Source organism: Pinus tabuliformis, chromosome 5_2, assembly GCF_031772625.1.
Source record: "Pinus tabuliformis cultivar Carrire ecotype Pingquan chromosome 5_2, CPIR1, whole genome shotgun sequence".
Lineage (NCBI taxonomy): Eukaryota > Viridiplantae > Streptophyta > Pinopsida > Pinales > Pinaceae > Pinus > Pinus tabuliformis.
Window position 1 is genome coordinate 548,697,836 of NC_142306.1, and position 17,919 is coordinate 548,715,754.

Sequence of the window (17,919 nt, forward strand, 5' to 3'; positions counted from 1 at the left end):
GCATAACAAATGAAAGTTTGACTAAATTTATCACCAAATCATTGACTAGATTATCACTAGTTGGCATATGTTTTCTTTTAGCCATGATAATCAATAATTTATTCGAGTGACTTACGCTAGGCCCAAGATCAAACCTACTAGCTGCCACTATAATCCAAAAGTATGTCCAACAACCTGCAAGCCAGATATAACAATAACTTACGACTTAACAAGGGTCAAGACATCTAGAGACACACCCACAAGAGGGGTCCCACCCCTGGGGGACATCTACCCTTCTAACCATATCACAACAAGCCAAATGCATTTGAACCCTAAGTGATGAGAGTGCAAGACCTACCTCTCAAACATTCAAGTTATTGCCCCTCGACATCACTAGTTGGCATATTGCCATACACTTGACAATAACATATATGGTCATGTCTAAAGGACCAGAATTACGAGTCCATAAGATAACATCCAAAATTATTGAAGGGAAATTCATTCTAGACACGATTCTCACGACATAAGAAGATATGGAGTGCACCAAGTTGAGGGAAAAGATTCCTTGATATTTATTTTGATGAGGTGTATTACAAAATTAGTTGGGACTCATTTTGAAGATACTTTTATGTTTGTGCTTTGGGTTAACATTCACCAATAGTGTCTAGACCCTTCTTGCAAATGCCTCGGCAATAGTTGCTGTCATTAGTGTATTATCCAATAGGATCTCTTCGCACAAAGCCAGTTGCCGAGGATACGCTTCAGATCCCTGCTTGTATGTGTTAACAATGGAAGCCTTGGTATACCTCATGAGTATGACAAGAAAGGCAAACTTAAGAGTATCCTCGTGCCTCATGGGGTAATAATAACAACCATTTCGCATACGGCAATCTGGCAATCTTCTATGAATAATGAGTGAAAAAATTACATATATAGAAGATCCTCACAATTATTCAGAAGGATATATATGCTTATTTGACATTGTGATCTTAAGGTTATTGGGCAATATTCTCCAGTCTAGGAGTCACTATGCAATTCATCCTCGTTGTAATTTGGAGCCATACTCCCACATTTACAATTCAAAATTTCTTAAGCTTATCAAGTTTAACTTGGGAACGTTTCACAAAGTGCTCCCCTCTAGAACGTATGCCCCAAATTTATATCAAAGGTGAAGAGTCGATGATTCGGAAAATAATTGAATTCTCAAGCGGGAAAGAGATTGAGGTCAACTAGAGCCCCTACTGACCCGAGGACCTTTGTTTGGTTGGTAATCTACCCAGATCTCCTAGGGATGAACAACTGGCAACTTGGAAAAATCTAATTTCGCAGACCCCTCTATCCACACTGTCAGATTAAGGAATTTTTCAAACATCTATTTTGGGAGCGTAATGCAACCAAGATCCCTTGGAATTGGATACTCCCTAAGTTGGAGGCCATACTCCTTGGTCAAATCCATCGGAGAATTGCTTAATGGGAATATGGCATCGTATCAGGTTGGTCTCTTTAAAGAAAGATGAGCTTCATTATCTTTAGAAATCCCCACTCTGTTTAAATACTAGTTTAAAGAAAAGTTCTGTCAAAGTTCTAAGCCACAGCTAAAGGCCAAGTCCAGGAGTTCTAGAAATGACAGGCAGTCTAGATCTCGCATTACAATCAAACATCATATTTCTTTGCTGTTGCGACTAAAGTGTCTGAATCATGCAAATGTAACATGTTTTTTTATATATAATATAAGCATCATTTCGAAAAAACATTGGTAATACGTACTGAAATTTAATAGTAAGTTATTTTGACCACGACGTTCTCCTGACAGCAATATTGCTTATTTATTTACTCGGTATATTTCAAAGGTTCACCTACAATTATACACCTAACATTTCCCGTTCATTGGTGAGCATGTGAACCGTTTCTAATGGATTTCAATTTAGAATAGTGATGGAAAGGAGAGAGAACAGTTCCACACGTGGTTATGGAACACGTTGATATCAGAAATCATTTGGCACATTGTGAGAAATACACTGATGCCAAAGGCTTTACGTTCACATCTCAAATTTTCTGTAGCCACAGATTGGACAGTATTTACACATATCTTTATCCCCAAACCAAGACAAGCAGAATAGGTGTGCAACGGGCAGAAAAAGTGTGACAGTAAACTCTGAATTTTATATATTCATAGTTAATGTTACAGAGTAAACAAGACAAACAAAATTACCTGCTTTGCACCAGAACCAATGACTTGGAGTTGACACTTGTCATGAGACTTCATGAGTTTATACAACCAGAATTAGAACAACTATGATAAGAAAAGAATATACCACTGCAGTTGGATTATTTCAATAGCAGTTCTAATATCACTCTGATAAAGTCAACAACAATGACAGAACTGGAGGGAAATAAAACACTCAAACCCCTAGATAAAAATCAAAGGATGTAGAAAGAATCGAATCTGCTTTTAAATCAGCTCCAAACAGCTGAGACTTAACGTCGGCTATAAAATATAGTCTTATTGCCTGTTTCATCATAAATTTCCCAAGAAGGCCGCTTTGATTTTTCGTTTTCAATATCTTTCTGTATACCCCTCTGGATTGGCTTCACTATAAAGAAGTACTGCATAGGATTGTCAATATGATGCATTACTTCATCAGAAAGGAAGCAACCATAACCTCTTAAGCAAAATAAGTATTAGCAAAGCACAGGTTTATATTTATCACAAGAAAATACAATTATTGAGAAATACCTGCAGTGCCCAAAAAAAAGGAATCCAACGTTTGCCCCCTTGATTAGTATCAGGACCTTCAATTAACTTTTTGTCAATCAAAATTGGTTGACTGCCATTTGTTGCCACCTCCACAATCCTCTCTACCAAATTAGGAAGCCAAACTGTGCCATCTGAGAGAACCTGTACCCAACAGAACCCCATAAGGGAAGTGAATGAAACTTTTGAGGTATACAGAAGATCATCTGACTAACTTGGGTTAAAGGAACACAAAGACATAAAAAGGTAGAGATAAAAAGGATGCAGGAAAAAAACCTTTTCCCCACCACTGTTAGTATTGCAGCGCCCACTGTTCTCCACTAACACAACTGGAATCTGCAATACAAAAGCTTCAGGTGATAATTAGAAAATACGATATTAAATTCTAGACCCTGCAGCCTGCAGCAATAGAAATCTATTGAATGGATAATATTAATGTTTATTACAGATAAAGTTTGTTCCTAGCCATTAATGTCATATAGTGCATTGACTAGGATGACTATGGTACCAGCAAAGAAGCCAATAAGCAAAAAGCAGACATCGTGCATATCCCAAATAATGGACAGATGAAAACCTTTGAAAAGGAGAAATATTCACATAAGAAGACGTCCTTCAAGAAGTAACTTAATGGCAGGATGCCAGGAAAGAACTACACCTAATGCTGAGGGAAAATTTAAATAAAAGTGGACAGTATTCTGGAGAAGACTGGTCAACCCACCAATTATATAGTAACAATTCAAGATGAGACCACCATCCTAACGTATGACAGGAGAAAATGAAGAAATACACCAGCAAAATAACAGAGCAAAAATATTCAACAATAATGCACACCCAGCTCGAATTATTTCATTACCAAAAAACTATATTTATACATGAGAGAAGAAGTCTCCAGAATCTATTATCTCTTATAATCTCTCAATCACTCCTATAATCTCTGATTCTCTCATCAATCACTCCAACATTTTCTTCAGAAATATTTCCAAATTTTTCTCACTCAAAATAAAAACTTAACAATAATACTAACAGCTAGAATATGACAAATGAATCATTATTCCATCATTTCTCCCTCATAATGATCATTTGGAAATATTCCAAGATCATCTCTGAATTTGCAGAATTTTTCTTTAGATGGTACTTTGGTGAATATATCAGCTACCAGTTCTTTTGTTTTGTAATACTTGATCTCGATCACTCCTTGTTGAACCAAATCTCGAACAAAATGAAACTGAATATCAATGTGCTTGGTCTTCCTACGAAATCATGGATTCTTGGTCATTTGAATCAATGTTGCAAACATTGCGATCGAGATAAAATCAACGAGGGTCTGGAAAAAAAAATTCGTAAAAGTTGGGAAAAAATCAGTAAAAATCTGCAAAACATCAGCAAAATTTAAAAATACAAAATTATTCATTTTTCTTTATTTTTTTGAGTATATAAAACATCCACAACATAAAATAAATGCATTGACACATAGATATGAAAAGAAAACTAATATATAATATGTGTAATATGTCTAGTGCTACATCACACATAACAGTGAATCATGTCATGAATCCTAAGTCCAGACTCAGCCTCAAAATATCAACAAAAAGTACAATAATGTATCTCATATCATGAGTCATATACAATGAAATGAACCACCAAGTAACTAATGATTTCCTCTGCCCCTTTTGCAAGAAAATATAATAGCTTTCCCTTTAGATGAAGGCAACCTTGGGGTTGGCATTGCACTCTAATGTCCTCTAGAAGAACTAGGAGCAAGAGGAGGTAGACCACATTCTCTACTGGCGACCATGGTAGATGGTGTCACCTCCTCCAACTGTTACTCCTCCTCCTCATCCTCCACTCTTTCCTTTGCAACTACTACCTCCTCCACTGCCTCCTCTAACCAATCAGGGGTCAATTCCATGACAGGCCTCCCAGCGTCAACCCTCCATGCAGCAATGGTTTCAATCCCATCCAATGAGAGGGCCTCCACTTCAGGTGTCTTTTGAAGTTGCCTCACCCACAATCGGAGATTGTAGTAGACGTAGACCATGTCGTTAAGGCGTTGGGACTCCAACTTGTATGAGGGTCATAAATTATAAATTAATAATTATAAAAATAATAAATTATAATTTTTGTTATTTAATGAATTCAAAAAAAATTTATTGGAGATTTTTCATGATTTTTTGGTGATTTTTACAATTTTATCGCAATTTTTTTCATTTGGAAAAAATCATTGATTTTATTAGCCAATAAAACTATCCTCCCAAAAAAATCGCGATTAGACGATAAAATTGCAATGTTCAAAACAATGGTTTGAACTTTGAATAGCACTTTGATTATCACATAGCAACTAAGTGGGTTGCTCTTGCTGCTCATGTAGATCCTCTAGAATTCTCAACCAAATTGCTTTAGATGTTGCTATTGTTGCTACTTTATACTTTGCTTCTACTGTGAAGAAAAAAATGTGGGTTGCTTGTTAGTACTCCAAGCAACTGTTATTGAACCCATGTTGAATGAATACCTTGAAGTCGATTTTTTATCGTCCACGCATCCAGCCAGATTTGAATTTGTATAACCAATCAAACTAAAACCTTTTGTAGATATGTATACCAAACCATAACCAACTATACCACGCAGATATCTTAAAATCCTCTTAGCTGATTTCCGATGCAATTCCTTGGGTTCTGCCATGAATCTTGATACCATATCGACTGCAAAGGAAACATCTAGTTGAGTTGTAGTTAAATGGATCAAACTTCCAACCAATTGGCAATACAAAGTAACATCAAATGAATTGTAGTCATCATGTCCATATAACTTCAACCCAATTTCCAAAGGAGTTGCCACTGGCTTGAAACTCAACATTCTGAACTTCTTCAGAGTATCTCAAGCATACTTGGCTTGCAACATGAAAACACCATCTTCCTTCTACCAATCTTCAATACCCATGAAATAATGCAATTCACCAAGGTCTGTTATCTCAAACTCAACAATCATATGTGACTTAAATCTTTGAAATAGTTCAACACTACTCCCTATGTAGATCAAATCATCAACATATAAGGAAAACTATTAGATGTCCTATCCTGACTGAAGGATATAGAGATTGGGCTCAGATAAACTTTTAATAAGCCATGATCTTGAAAATCCTTATCAACTCTTAAATACCATGCCCTTGGCACTTGCTTTAGACCATACAAGGCCTTTTTCAACTTATAAACACAATCTTTTTTTCTAGAAATTCAAAACCCTCAAGCTGCTACACAAATTTCTTCATCCACATAACCATTCAAAAAAGGTGATTGAACTTCTATTTGAAAAATTGTCCATTTGTATTGTGTAGCCAATGCAAGTACCACCCTAATTGTATCCAACTTTGCCACTAGAGAAAATTTGTTAGTATAATCAATGCCTTGCCTCTGTGCATAGTCTTTTGCAACTAAACCAGCCTTATCAATTGTGACATCTAATTTATACAATTTTATAAAGTTTAAACTGATTTGGTGCCAATTACATATTTTTCTTTTGGTAATTTGACCAAGTCCCATGTATCATTTCTCACCAAGAAATTCAATTTTGCTTCCATAACTTCATTCCATTCTTTCTTTCTCGATGCTTCTGCATAATTCTATGGGTCATCCATTTTCATTACCTGTGCCATAAGTGCATAATCACTAGAGAATTTTGAGATCTATTAATCCTTCTTTCAAAATTTATATCCAACATACTCCTCCTTGAATGACCCTTTTCAAGCCACTTAGGCTTCTTCTCAACTTCATCTATCTTTGTTGACTTGGAATTTGATTCATCACCAATATCCACTGCATTTTTTCTCAAATTCAAATTGTACATGTTTCGGTTGATAGATTCCCTACTCATCAAACACATCTTTGCTTATTATCACCTTCTTTGCTTGAGGATCAAACAACTTGTAACTTTTTGTTTCAATATTGTATCTAATAAATATAAACTTCACACTTTTATCATCTAAGTTTCTCCTATTTTCCTTAGGAACATGTGGATATGCGATACAACCAAAAACGTTCATATGTGCAACACTTGGTTTGCATCCCGACCCTACTTCTTCTAGAGTCAAATTCAACATTGCCTTTGTAGGACATCGATTAGGAGTATATATTGTTGTGTGTACTGCTTTCGCCCAAAACTCATTTCAAAGAGACCTTGTTTTTGCTAATTTCAGGTATGTTCTATGTTGAGAGTAAATTTACTTCAAATTTCCATATTAGCGCAATATCAATTCCAAATTAGCAATCACATTTAGCATGATAGTAAAATGCAAATAGAACATAAACATAAATCGCACAAAACAAGCCAAGACAAGAGGACACAAGATGTGGCGCCAGCCAGGGACAAACCCCAATGTGGGGAAACCCTTGATCAATTCTTCTTATGTTCTTCAATAGTTCAACAGAGAGAGAGATAGTACATACACATCAGAGGTCAACATTTTGACTTATCAAAATAAGAGCAGAGATCTTTATGAAGATAACACATGAGGTAGCTGATCTGAACTCCAGTGAAGACATACTGCTTCAACTGATCCTACAAGGTGACTCCATCACCATGATGCACCCAATCACAAAGCTGCTCTCATCACTATGTTGTACCTCATCATCATGTTGTACCCATCATGCTGCTCTTCATCATCATTATGCTGCATCCTTCATGCTGCACTGTGTTGCACCCTTCATTGCACTATGCTTACTGCAATACATCATCATCATGCTGCACTGTGTTGCACCCTTCATTGCACTATGCTTACTGCAATACATCATCATCATGTTGCACTGTGTTGCACCCTTCATTGCACTATGCTTACTGCAATACATCATCATCATGCTGCTGCACTACTCACATCATGCTGCTGCACCCATCATCTTCAAGCTGTTGCAATGCATCATGCTGCATCCATTGTGTTGCACCATACTGCACCATGCTGCCCTCATCATGCTGTCACCTATCACACCATGTCCATCATCACTACACTGCAATACTGTATCCAATTACTAGCCTTAGCTGCTTGCTATGGCTTGCAACCTAGCAAAGCAGCTAGGCTATAGTTACACTCTTCATGACACAGTGTTACTTAAGGACAATGTTCAAGGTCCTCTCCTATGACAACGTTTAGGCAACGTAGAGTTTCTTTATGACAACGTGAAAGGCTTTTACAAGCAACACATAAGACCTCAGAAGCTGCATCCTTGACTCTTTCTAAATAGCAGATTATAACACCTTTGATGACTGCGTTTGGGGCAGCATAGAGTCCTTCTCTTGTTGTGGAATAAGGCCAACCTTTAGGATGCATCTGGACAGAGACTAGGGCACACACAGAACTGTGGCTAGGTCTCTTTAGAACAACGTATAGACTTGTCCTTAGGACAACGGATTGAGGACCCTTTGAACAGCGTATGAGAGCCAACATTATGACTGCGGTTAGGGCTTGAACTGACTGCAGTTAGGGCACATAAAATTGCGGCCAAGTCTCTTCAAAGATTGCGGATAGAAGACTGTGTTTAGGGCCAGGACTGCAGCCAGAATTCTGTGGCTAAGACACTTCCTCACTGCGGCTAGGGTAAGGATAGATTCTCCTTTTTGGACTACATCTAGAAGTCTTTACTTAGGACTCACTTCCTTGCTGTGATATCACCTTCTTCCCTGACTGTGTTAGGGCTTCTTGCCTTCATGACTGTGTGTTAGTTAGGGCATCATTAGGCCAGCGGTTAGGGCTTCTCCATACCAGCGTTAAGCTTCTCTATAGCGTAGAGCCTTCTCTATGGCAGCGTTTAAGCTTCTCCATGACAACGTAGAGCTAGGGCATCTTCTTCTTAGGGCAGCGTATACTCTTAGGATCTCTCCTCCCACCAAAACCCAAAGACAAGTGGAGAGGAAGAGATCACAAGAGGTGTGTCTAAAATGACTTGCAAGGCACCTCTATTTATACTAAAACGTGGAGGACAAGTGGGGGTAATTTGGTTGTTGGCCGACCTTGATGAATTGTCACATAACACAAATAAATTCATATCTCCATGAATACTTGTCGGAATCGGATGATCTTTAGATCAATCCTACACCTCTCGATGAGAGGAATCCAAGAAAAATATTAGTTGCCATAAATAAGATGACCCACATGGAGTTTGGCCCTAGTTGCCAATTTTAACAATTTTTAACATGCTCCAAGTCATTTCAACTATGGTCCTATTTTTCCTCTCTACGACTCCAATTTATTGAGGAGTATGAATTGGTAAACTCTCGTTTTATTCCATTCTTCTTGCAATAACTCAAAAACTCATTTGACTTGTACTCTCTCCCATTATCTATTAGTAGGGTGACAATTTTCAAACCACTTTTCTTTTAACCAAAGCCTTAAACTCGAGAAAATGAGAAAACACTTCAAACTTATCCTGCAAAAAATACACCCAAGTCTTCTAGGAATAATCATCAATGAAAGTGAGAAAATAACATGCCTTTCCAAAGGACACAGTGTCCATTGGACCACACAAACCTAAATGTACCAACACTAGACGTTCTCTAGCCTTCCATGTTCCATTGGAGACACATTCCCTTTGTTGTTTCCCAACAATACACCCTTCACATACTTCATTATCCAACTTGATATAAGGAAGACCATTCACCATGTTCTACTTCCTTAACAATACCAAACTCTGAAAATTCAAATGTCCCAACCTTAAACGCCAAAGTTTACTATTTGCTTCCTCTGTTGCATTTAAACTCTGTGAAGTACTCAAATCAAAGGTGAGCTTGAAAATTCTATCTTTAGTCATTTCTCCTCATGTTACACTTGTATTTTGATTCAACTTATCCATAATTAAGCACTCTTTATTATCAAACACTAACTTGTAATTTTTCTCCATCATTTGTCCTACAGAAAGTAGGTTCTTCTCCAATGCCGATGTTAACAAAGTGTCCTCAATTAACTTCTTATTTCCATGCAATGCTAGTATTGCAATTGTACCTTTCCCTTTCACTTCAGAAACACTATCATCACCAAATATGACTTTACCAGAATAATTGTCATTAATTCTAGTAAACAACTCCTCTTGAGATGTCATATGAGTTGAACATCCCGAATCAATATACCATGTTTCACTTTCTTCACTGTGTGCCATCAAATTTGAGATGAATAACTTCTCATTCCTAGTTTCTTCAACAATTGTATTGGCACCCTTATGTTCCATATCTCGCAATTTTGCATAACAATCTCTTTCAAGATGACCAAATTTATGACAATAATGACATTATGGGCCTTTTCTATCTCTAGATCCATCTCTTCCTCTTCCATGAAATCCTTCTCTACTTCGTCCTCCAAACTGACTTGGATTTCTGCCTCTTCCTCTTGAAGGGGATGCATTTCCATGATTGTTTTGTGACTGTTGTGGATTTCTATTTTGATTCTGATTCAAAGATTGACCCTTGCTTCTTCCTCTTCCTCTATGCCTTGCAAAAAAAGCATGTTCCACTTCCTCAGATGGTTGATTTTCGTCAACAATTAACAAGAATCCTCAACTCATCAATTTTCATTGTATTTAAATCTTTGGAGAATATAATACTAGTGGTGGTCATCATAAACTTGGGTAGAACACTTCTTAAAATCTTCAAAATTTTTCTTTCTGGAACATCTTCATCTAATGAGCTCATCTTATTAATAAGATCTTGCATTTTTTATGTAATCATGAATGAATTCATTAGTTTGCATATTGGCATTTTCAAAATTCCCCCTCAATGTTTGCAATTTAGCTACAACCACATATTCATATGTGTTCTTTAAGATATCCCACGCTTGCTTGGATGATGCTACACCACTGATTCTTGGAAATATAGATTCTTCAACACCACTCCCTATGAGTGAAAGTGTTTCATTATCTTTCTCAATAAGTTCCTTTAATAATTTATTATCATCACTCAATGCTTTGAATTCGTCAGGAGAAGGCATATAGTATATCCATCAGTTACAAGTTCCCATAAATCTTTAGTAATGAATATATGTTGCATGCATTTGTTCCAATGGAAACAATTTGTGCCAACAAGTTTAGGCAACACAATAGTGCTTGTCACCATTGGAGAATAAGAGAAAAATGCAAAAATGAACACAATGTGTCCCACTTCGACCTAGAACAAGAACCAATGTCTCAAAAATTGAGACTCAACAACCATCACAAAATATCATTTTATTAATATTTGAGTACAATGAAGAGCTAATAAGCTCAATTCTATCAAAGATTAAACAAGAGTCCTTCAAGACTTTCTCTCTTAATACATTTTCTCAATTAGCAATATCTCTTAATGAGAGAGAAAAAGTAACATAACCTTTTTACACCACTTGTGAGAGATATATAAAATATCTTTACAAAAAATATATTTTCTCACATTTACAATTCAGCCAACACAAGAAGATTCATTAAAAACGATTCTCATATAAAAAGATTCCTCCACTAATTCTCTCTCGTGCTCAAATCGTATTGTCCACTAACTCTCTCAAACTCATAAATCTTGCATTAAAATATTATCACATAATTAAAAAAGGGAGAATTTTAAAGTTCATGAAAAGTCACTCCTCTTATTTCAGATTTTGTGTGAACTTTTCACCTCATCAAAAAAATTCATGCATTCCACATTTAATATTTTAAAAACTTCATGCATGCCACTCCATGCAGCACACAAGTCTCCACTCCTCGGTTCACATTTCAAATTTCAATACAGCTTTTTTCCAACACAGGTCTACTCCACGCAGCTATTCTCTAACACAAGTTCCACACACACTGTTCACGGCTAGTCTACTCTACGTTGCTCACATGCTAGTATCCTTCGATTGCTCACACGCTTCTCAACAAATTACAATGTTGCGACTTCTCCAACATTCACACAATGTACGCGTTCACACAAGTTTCAAACTCACAAATTTCTCAAACTCTTTGGTAATGGCTTTGATACCAAATGAAGAAATACACCAGCGAAATAACAAAGCAAAAACATTCAACAATAATGCACACCCAACTCTAATTACTTCATTACCAAATAACTTATACATGAGAGGAGATGTCTCGGGAATCTATTATCTTCTATAATCTCTCAATCACTCTTATAATATCTCATCGATCACTCCATCGTTTGCTCTACAAATCTCTCTAGATTTCTCACTCAAAATAACTACTTAACAATAATACTAACAACTAGAATATGACCAATGAATCGTTATTCCATCAGAAAACTTGTGAGCTGCAATTAGTATATACACCAATCACTAGGCGCATTTCTAGAGAGATTCCCATAGAAATTTCTCTACATTCCTCCTCTACTATAGAGGCTTTCTTATAAATTTTGAATTCTTTAATGTGTTCTAATTCTTTATATGTGTTCTTTAAGATATCCCATGCAACTCCATGCACTACACTCCACGCATCATGCAAGTCTCCACTCCTCAACTCACATTTCAGATTTCAATGAAACATTTCTCCAATGCAAGTTTGCTCCATGCAGCTATTATCCAACACAAGTTTACTCCACACACATTGTTCAAGGCTAGCATGCTCACACATTTTCTGCTTTGGTGGTTCACACGCTAGTCTCCTTCGACTACTCACACGCTTCGTTTTCTACACACCCTACTCACACAGATTAAAACGTTCAAATGTGGAACTTCTCTAGGGTTCACACAATCTATGCATTCACACAAGTTTCAAATTCACAAATTTCTCAAACTCTTTGACAATGGCTTTGACACCAAATGAAGAAATAAACCAACAAAATAACATAGCAAAAACATTCAACAATAATTGTAATATCCCCATTTTTAGTTTCATCTATAGCACAGCTAGGATGGATTTCCAAGGTACGTGATGGGCCAGTCACAGTAGTAGGATTACGTTATCAAGGGTCCCCGAGGGCTTTCAAGGAGTTTTATGGGGCCCGATGGAATTTGCTTAGCATATTTCATCATTAGGATCAATTTCACACAATTTGCTCCTGGTTTCGTTGCATTACGATAATTCTCGTAAAACAAGTATATTATTGAGCCTATTTAAATTAATTATGCTTAAGGTGTCATTCTGGGAGGTATATTTAACGAAACACCTTAGTGTAATAGATCGTTGAAACCAAAACGAGGATCTATAGAATGGGATGGTGAAAAGTAGATTTCAATGGCCAGAGAAATGATGGTGGGTTTACCATTTTTCCAGATTAAAAAGTGACTTTAATTAGTCACTTAATTGAATAAAATGAGGGAAAAGAGATAAATGGAGAAAAAGACCAATAATAAAATAAAGGCTTCTAAAAGGATCTGTTGACCATTGGAGTGGCACCTGATGATTATATGAAGATTCCATGCCCAAAGATGATCTAGAAGAAACTTGTACCATCAGATATCATTAGTCAACAGAGTTTTTTTAACTCTACTTCTATTTACTCATCATCTTTTTTGTACCCAGATTCCACACCCTGCGGGGAATTGTAATAAGTGATACTAGTAATGATGAGTTTTGAGTAACAGGCCTAGGATGTTGAGACTCGATCAGGAAACGAGTACACCTTGGAGTATTTTTTTATCTGGTTAATTATCCCTTCTTTTTCAGAGGTGGATAATTTTTTGGGTTTTTTCACTCACTTTTTACCCCAAAGCCGAGGTGACGGTTTGAAATTTGAGCCCCTAACACATCTTAGTGTCTAGAGTCGATGCATATTACCATACTATATCACACAAAAAAATTCGTGGAATTTGGTTAGGTCTAGGTAGTCACTTTTTAATTTTTTAGATTTTCCGCACTGCGGAAATTGCTAATAAAATTTTATTTGTAATGTAATAAATTATGTCTAGAGAAGTTGTATGGGTTATGAGTAATAAAATTTGCACCTCTCACCCTCAAATTTCTAATATGACACACTTTGAAGGGTTAAAAATGTGTTTTGAACCCTCAAGAGTCAAAACCCACTTTTCCTAAGTTTAGTGGGAAATTTGGCAATTAATTAAGCCAAAAATTAAATAAATGGAGAATAATAAATATCCACACATGCTAATTGTGTAGGAATATACAGGGTAAGTTCCTCAGATAGAACACCAAAGGACACCGCTCACAAACAGATCACAGATCAATACACCAGTGTTCTTGACGTGGTTAAAAACTTAAAACCCTCAAAGAGGGAAACAATCCACGGCCTGAGCCAATGCAGCCACTTTAGGCAATTTATTAATAAAATAATGAAAATTTACATAAGCTTCTCTCATGAACGGTTACCCTACAAATGACCCTCCATGCTCTTTAAATAGGGATCATGGACCAATCGGGTGTTAAGCCACGAATCAAGTGTCAGTAATATCGAGGAAAGAATGAACCGTCGAATCACTACATATCGTGACTGTCGGATTGTAAATTACATAAATACATAGTAAAGAAACACACTTTACCTAACTCTACACTAGACCAAGTTATACTCAACTATTTCCCATGTGTTGGAATATCCTAACACCCCCCCTTAAGAACAACTTGGGATAGGATTGAAGGATGTACAAATATGACACAATAGGAGAAGGAAGGAGGCATTAGAGCCTATCCCCCCTTAGTGACAACTTCCTGAACTCCAACCATAAATCGAAGTTTAGTAAACTTCGCCTCTATGAGAGCCTTTGTAAAGATGTCTACAACTTGATCATCTGTTGAACAATATTGCACTTCAAGAACATGGTCATGAATGAGCTTTCTGATGAAGTGCATGTGCAATTCAATATGTTTGCTGCGTTGATGTTGGACTGGATCTTTGCATAGTTGAATGGCACTTTGATTATCAAACCAAAGTATAGTCGGATGCTGCTGCTGAAATCCAAACTCTGACAGGATCTAATGAAGCCACAGGGCTTCCTTACTAGCTTCTACGACACCACGATACTCTGCTTTTGCTAAAGAAAGAGAAATGGCACTTTGTTTCTTGCAAGCCCATGTAATAGGTCCTGAACCAAGAGTGAACACATAACCTGCAGTAGACTTCTGATCATCAGGGTAACTAGCCCAATTAGAATCAGTGAAACCAACCAATAGAGGAGATGCTTCTGCACTGTAATGAATCTCAAACTGAACTGTACCTCAAACATAACGAAGTATTCTTTCAGCTACTTTCCAATGACTTTCATGTGGGTTTGGCATAAATCGAGCAATAAGGTCAACAACAAAGGAAAGGTCAGGATGAGTATGGGTCAGATACAAAAGTTTTCCTACAAGTTGACGGTATAAGGTAGCATCAACTTCAGGGTAAGTACAAGTGACTGAAAGTTTGGCTCTAGACTGAAAGGGAGAAGGTGTTGGCTTACAGTCTTCCATGTGAAAATGGCGTAGAAGATCACAGGTATACTTGGACTGGGAAAGGGAAATACCTTGGATTGCAAGATTTGAAGACCAAGAAAATAATGCAAGTGTCCTAAGTCTGTCATTTCAAACTTCTTTTTAAGGTTGGACTTCACATGGTTTATAGGGTTGGGATCACTACCAGTAAGGATAATATCATCAACATAAAGAACAAGAATGATAAGAGACTTGCCCACTTTTTTGGTGTAGACAGTATTGTTAGAATGACACATAGAAAAGCCAATTTCTAAAAGAAAGCTATCCATTTTGGCATACCAAGCTTGAGGGGCTTGCTTGAGACCATAATTGGATTTCTTAAGCCAACATACAAGGCTAGAGTCTGTTTGTATAAAGCCAGTAGGTTGTTCCATATAGATTTCTTCATGGAAGTCCCCATGCAAGAAGGTAGATTTAACATCCATCTGATGGACTTCCCATTTGAAAGAGGCAGCGAGGGAAGATAGAGTTCATTTTGACAACAGGGGAGAAGGTTTCAGTATAGTCAAATGCCTTCAACTTGTGAAAAACCCTTAGCAACAAGTTGAGCCTTATGTTTATCAACTTTTCCATCTGGTCCATACTTGACCTGACCTTTCCATTGTTGTTGGCCTTATTGCTCGGTTTATGCAAAACCCACATGAAAGTCATTGGAAAGCAGCTAAAAGAATACTTCATTATGTTCGAGGTACAGTTTAGTTTGTGTAATGACCCGCCTATAACTAAAATACGAGTATTAGCATATATACGAGGCCTCCATATGATAGCTACGTATGCATGGACCCGCATGTATCGCACTATATGTAAACTAGTTACTACAGGAGGAGATATAAATTAAGGTAATAAATTAATACCACACCAGAGTATCATATATATGATAAGTCCTTAAAACCAGCAGAAAATATTAATTTTAAAGTACAGATTAAAATTTACAATTTAAAATTAAGAAAATAATAAAATAATAATATAAATTAATTAAAAAAGTATAAATTTAATAAATTTAATTAATTCATTAAAAAAATATATAATAAATAAACTTTATTAAATTAAACTATGTATCCAAATAAAGATCAACGAAATCAAATGAGATTTGATTTCATAAAGTACACGTAACCAAAATTTTGACACGGGGATGAAGAGAAAGCGGTGGATGAGGAAATAAAAGAAGAGGAAAAAACCAGTTTGGGGGGGGGGAAGGGGGGCAACAGAGTGGAGAATAATTTTGGATACGAGTCTTGATTATACTGAAGTTTTTGGGCACGGGGGAATCAAACTGCTTCATTTGTAAGCTTTCTGAGACTGAGTACCTAGGTTGTATTCAGTTCGGCAGGGTGGTTTTTGACTGTTTTGGTGACATAACTGGTCAAGAATTGTAGCAAAGCAAAAAGGTTAGTATTCATTAGATTAAATTTCTTTAAAATTCTGTAATCATTATTTCAGGTTCTGGAACTGCTATTTAGAAATTACCCTGAGGTCCAGGTTCTTACATTTTGGTATCAGAGGTCAAGGAGGGTGGTCTCGTGACCTCCTTATCCTAATGCAAGATATTCTATCCTAATGCGTAATAATACTTATTCTAATGCATGGATCTTAATTTTTTTTTTTTTACACTACTTTATATAACGTTACTACATTCGCTCTTAATTTATATTACTTGCGTGTATCATTTAATTAATATTTTCTGCTGGTTTTAAGGACTTATCATATATATGATACTCTGGTGTGGTAGTAATTTATTACCTTAATTTATATCTCCTCCTGATATAATAATTTAATATGACGGAAATGGTACGATAATTCTAGTTACAGATATAGTTGAGAATTATGTTTGTAGATATTAAAAACAATGACCCGACCTCTCATTATAAAACAGTTATATATAATTTGAATCAGGGTTTAAGTTTTAATTTGTATGAAGCCCTATGATATGGAATTATATCGCTGGGCACCACTCCTTTTTAATAATGGAGCATGGGGCTTTTAACCGATGATAGGTGCCAGGCCCTAAACATAACAAATGGGTCATTGTTTCATTTACATGATGGCTTATATCATGTATTATGGTTTTTAACGTAAGAGCCCACGGAGCATACACACCATTACACGTCGATAAGCTACATACCTCACGCCATTTCTTAGCACGCAGTTGATTAACTAGGCGGGTGTCGGATATAAGCCTGGGCCTCATATTTACCTCTAAGCTTTAAAGTCCGAACAAGGTTCTACGCTACGACTCATTTTAAAATTACAAATTTTAAAATGTTCTCACATTAAACAAGTATGTAATCAAAAAACATAGTCCTCATATAACTGCAATAATTACTAAAATAATAATATACTATAATTACTAATATATTTTAGTATAATCCTAACTTCAGGATGAAGTTTTTGGAAGGGGGGCTGTATGTAATGACCCGCCTATAACTAAAATATGAGTTTTAGCATATATACGAGGCCTCCATACGATAATTACGTATGCATGGACCCACATCTATCACACTATATGTAAACTAGTTACTACAGGAGGAGATATAACTTAAGGTAATAAATTAATACCACACCAGAGTATCATATATATGATAAGTCCTTAAAACTAGCAGAAAATATTAATTTTAAAGTATAGATTAAAATTTACAATTTAAAATTAAGAAAATAATAAAATAATAATATAAATTAATTAAAAAAGTATAAATTTAATAAATTCATTAAAAAAATATAATAAATAAACTTTATTAAATTAAACTATGTATCCAAATAATGATCAACGAAATCAAATGAGATTTGATTTCATAAAGTACACATAACCAAAATTTTGACACGGGGATGAAG

General features: G+C 36.1%; 1 protein-coding gene across 3 annotated transcripts in view; it reads right to left on the bottom strand.

Annotated features, from left to right (window-relative positions):
• Positions 1-2,122: 2,122 nt before the first annotated feature.
• Positions 2,123-17,919, bottom strand: part of LOC149160113 (translocase of chloroplast 34-like) — a 316,875-nt gene continuing 301,078 nt past the window's right edge. For all 3 annotated transcript variants that reach the window (XM_089436620.1, XM_089436621.1, XM_089436622.1), the window contains 3 exons: positions 3,011-3,070; positions 2,717-2,878; positions 2,123-2,586 (listed from right to left, as the gene is read on the bottom strand). In XM_089436620.1, the coding sequence (XP_089292746.1) occupies positions 2,458-2,586; positions 2,717-2,878; positions 3,011-3,070 (351 nt within the window). In that variant the 3' untranslated portion in view covers positions 2,123-2,457. The remainder of the gene's footprint in view (positions 2,587-2,716; positions 2,879-3,010; positions 3,071-17,919) is intronic.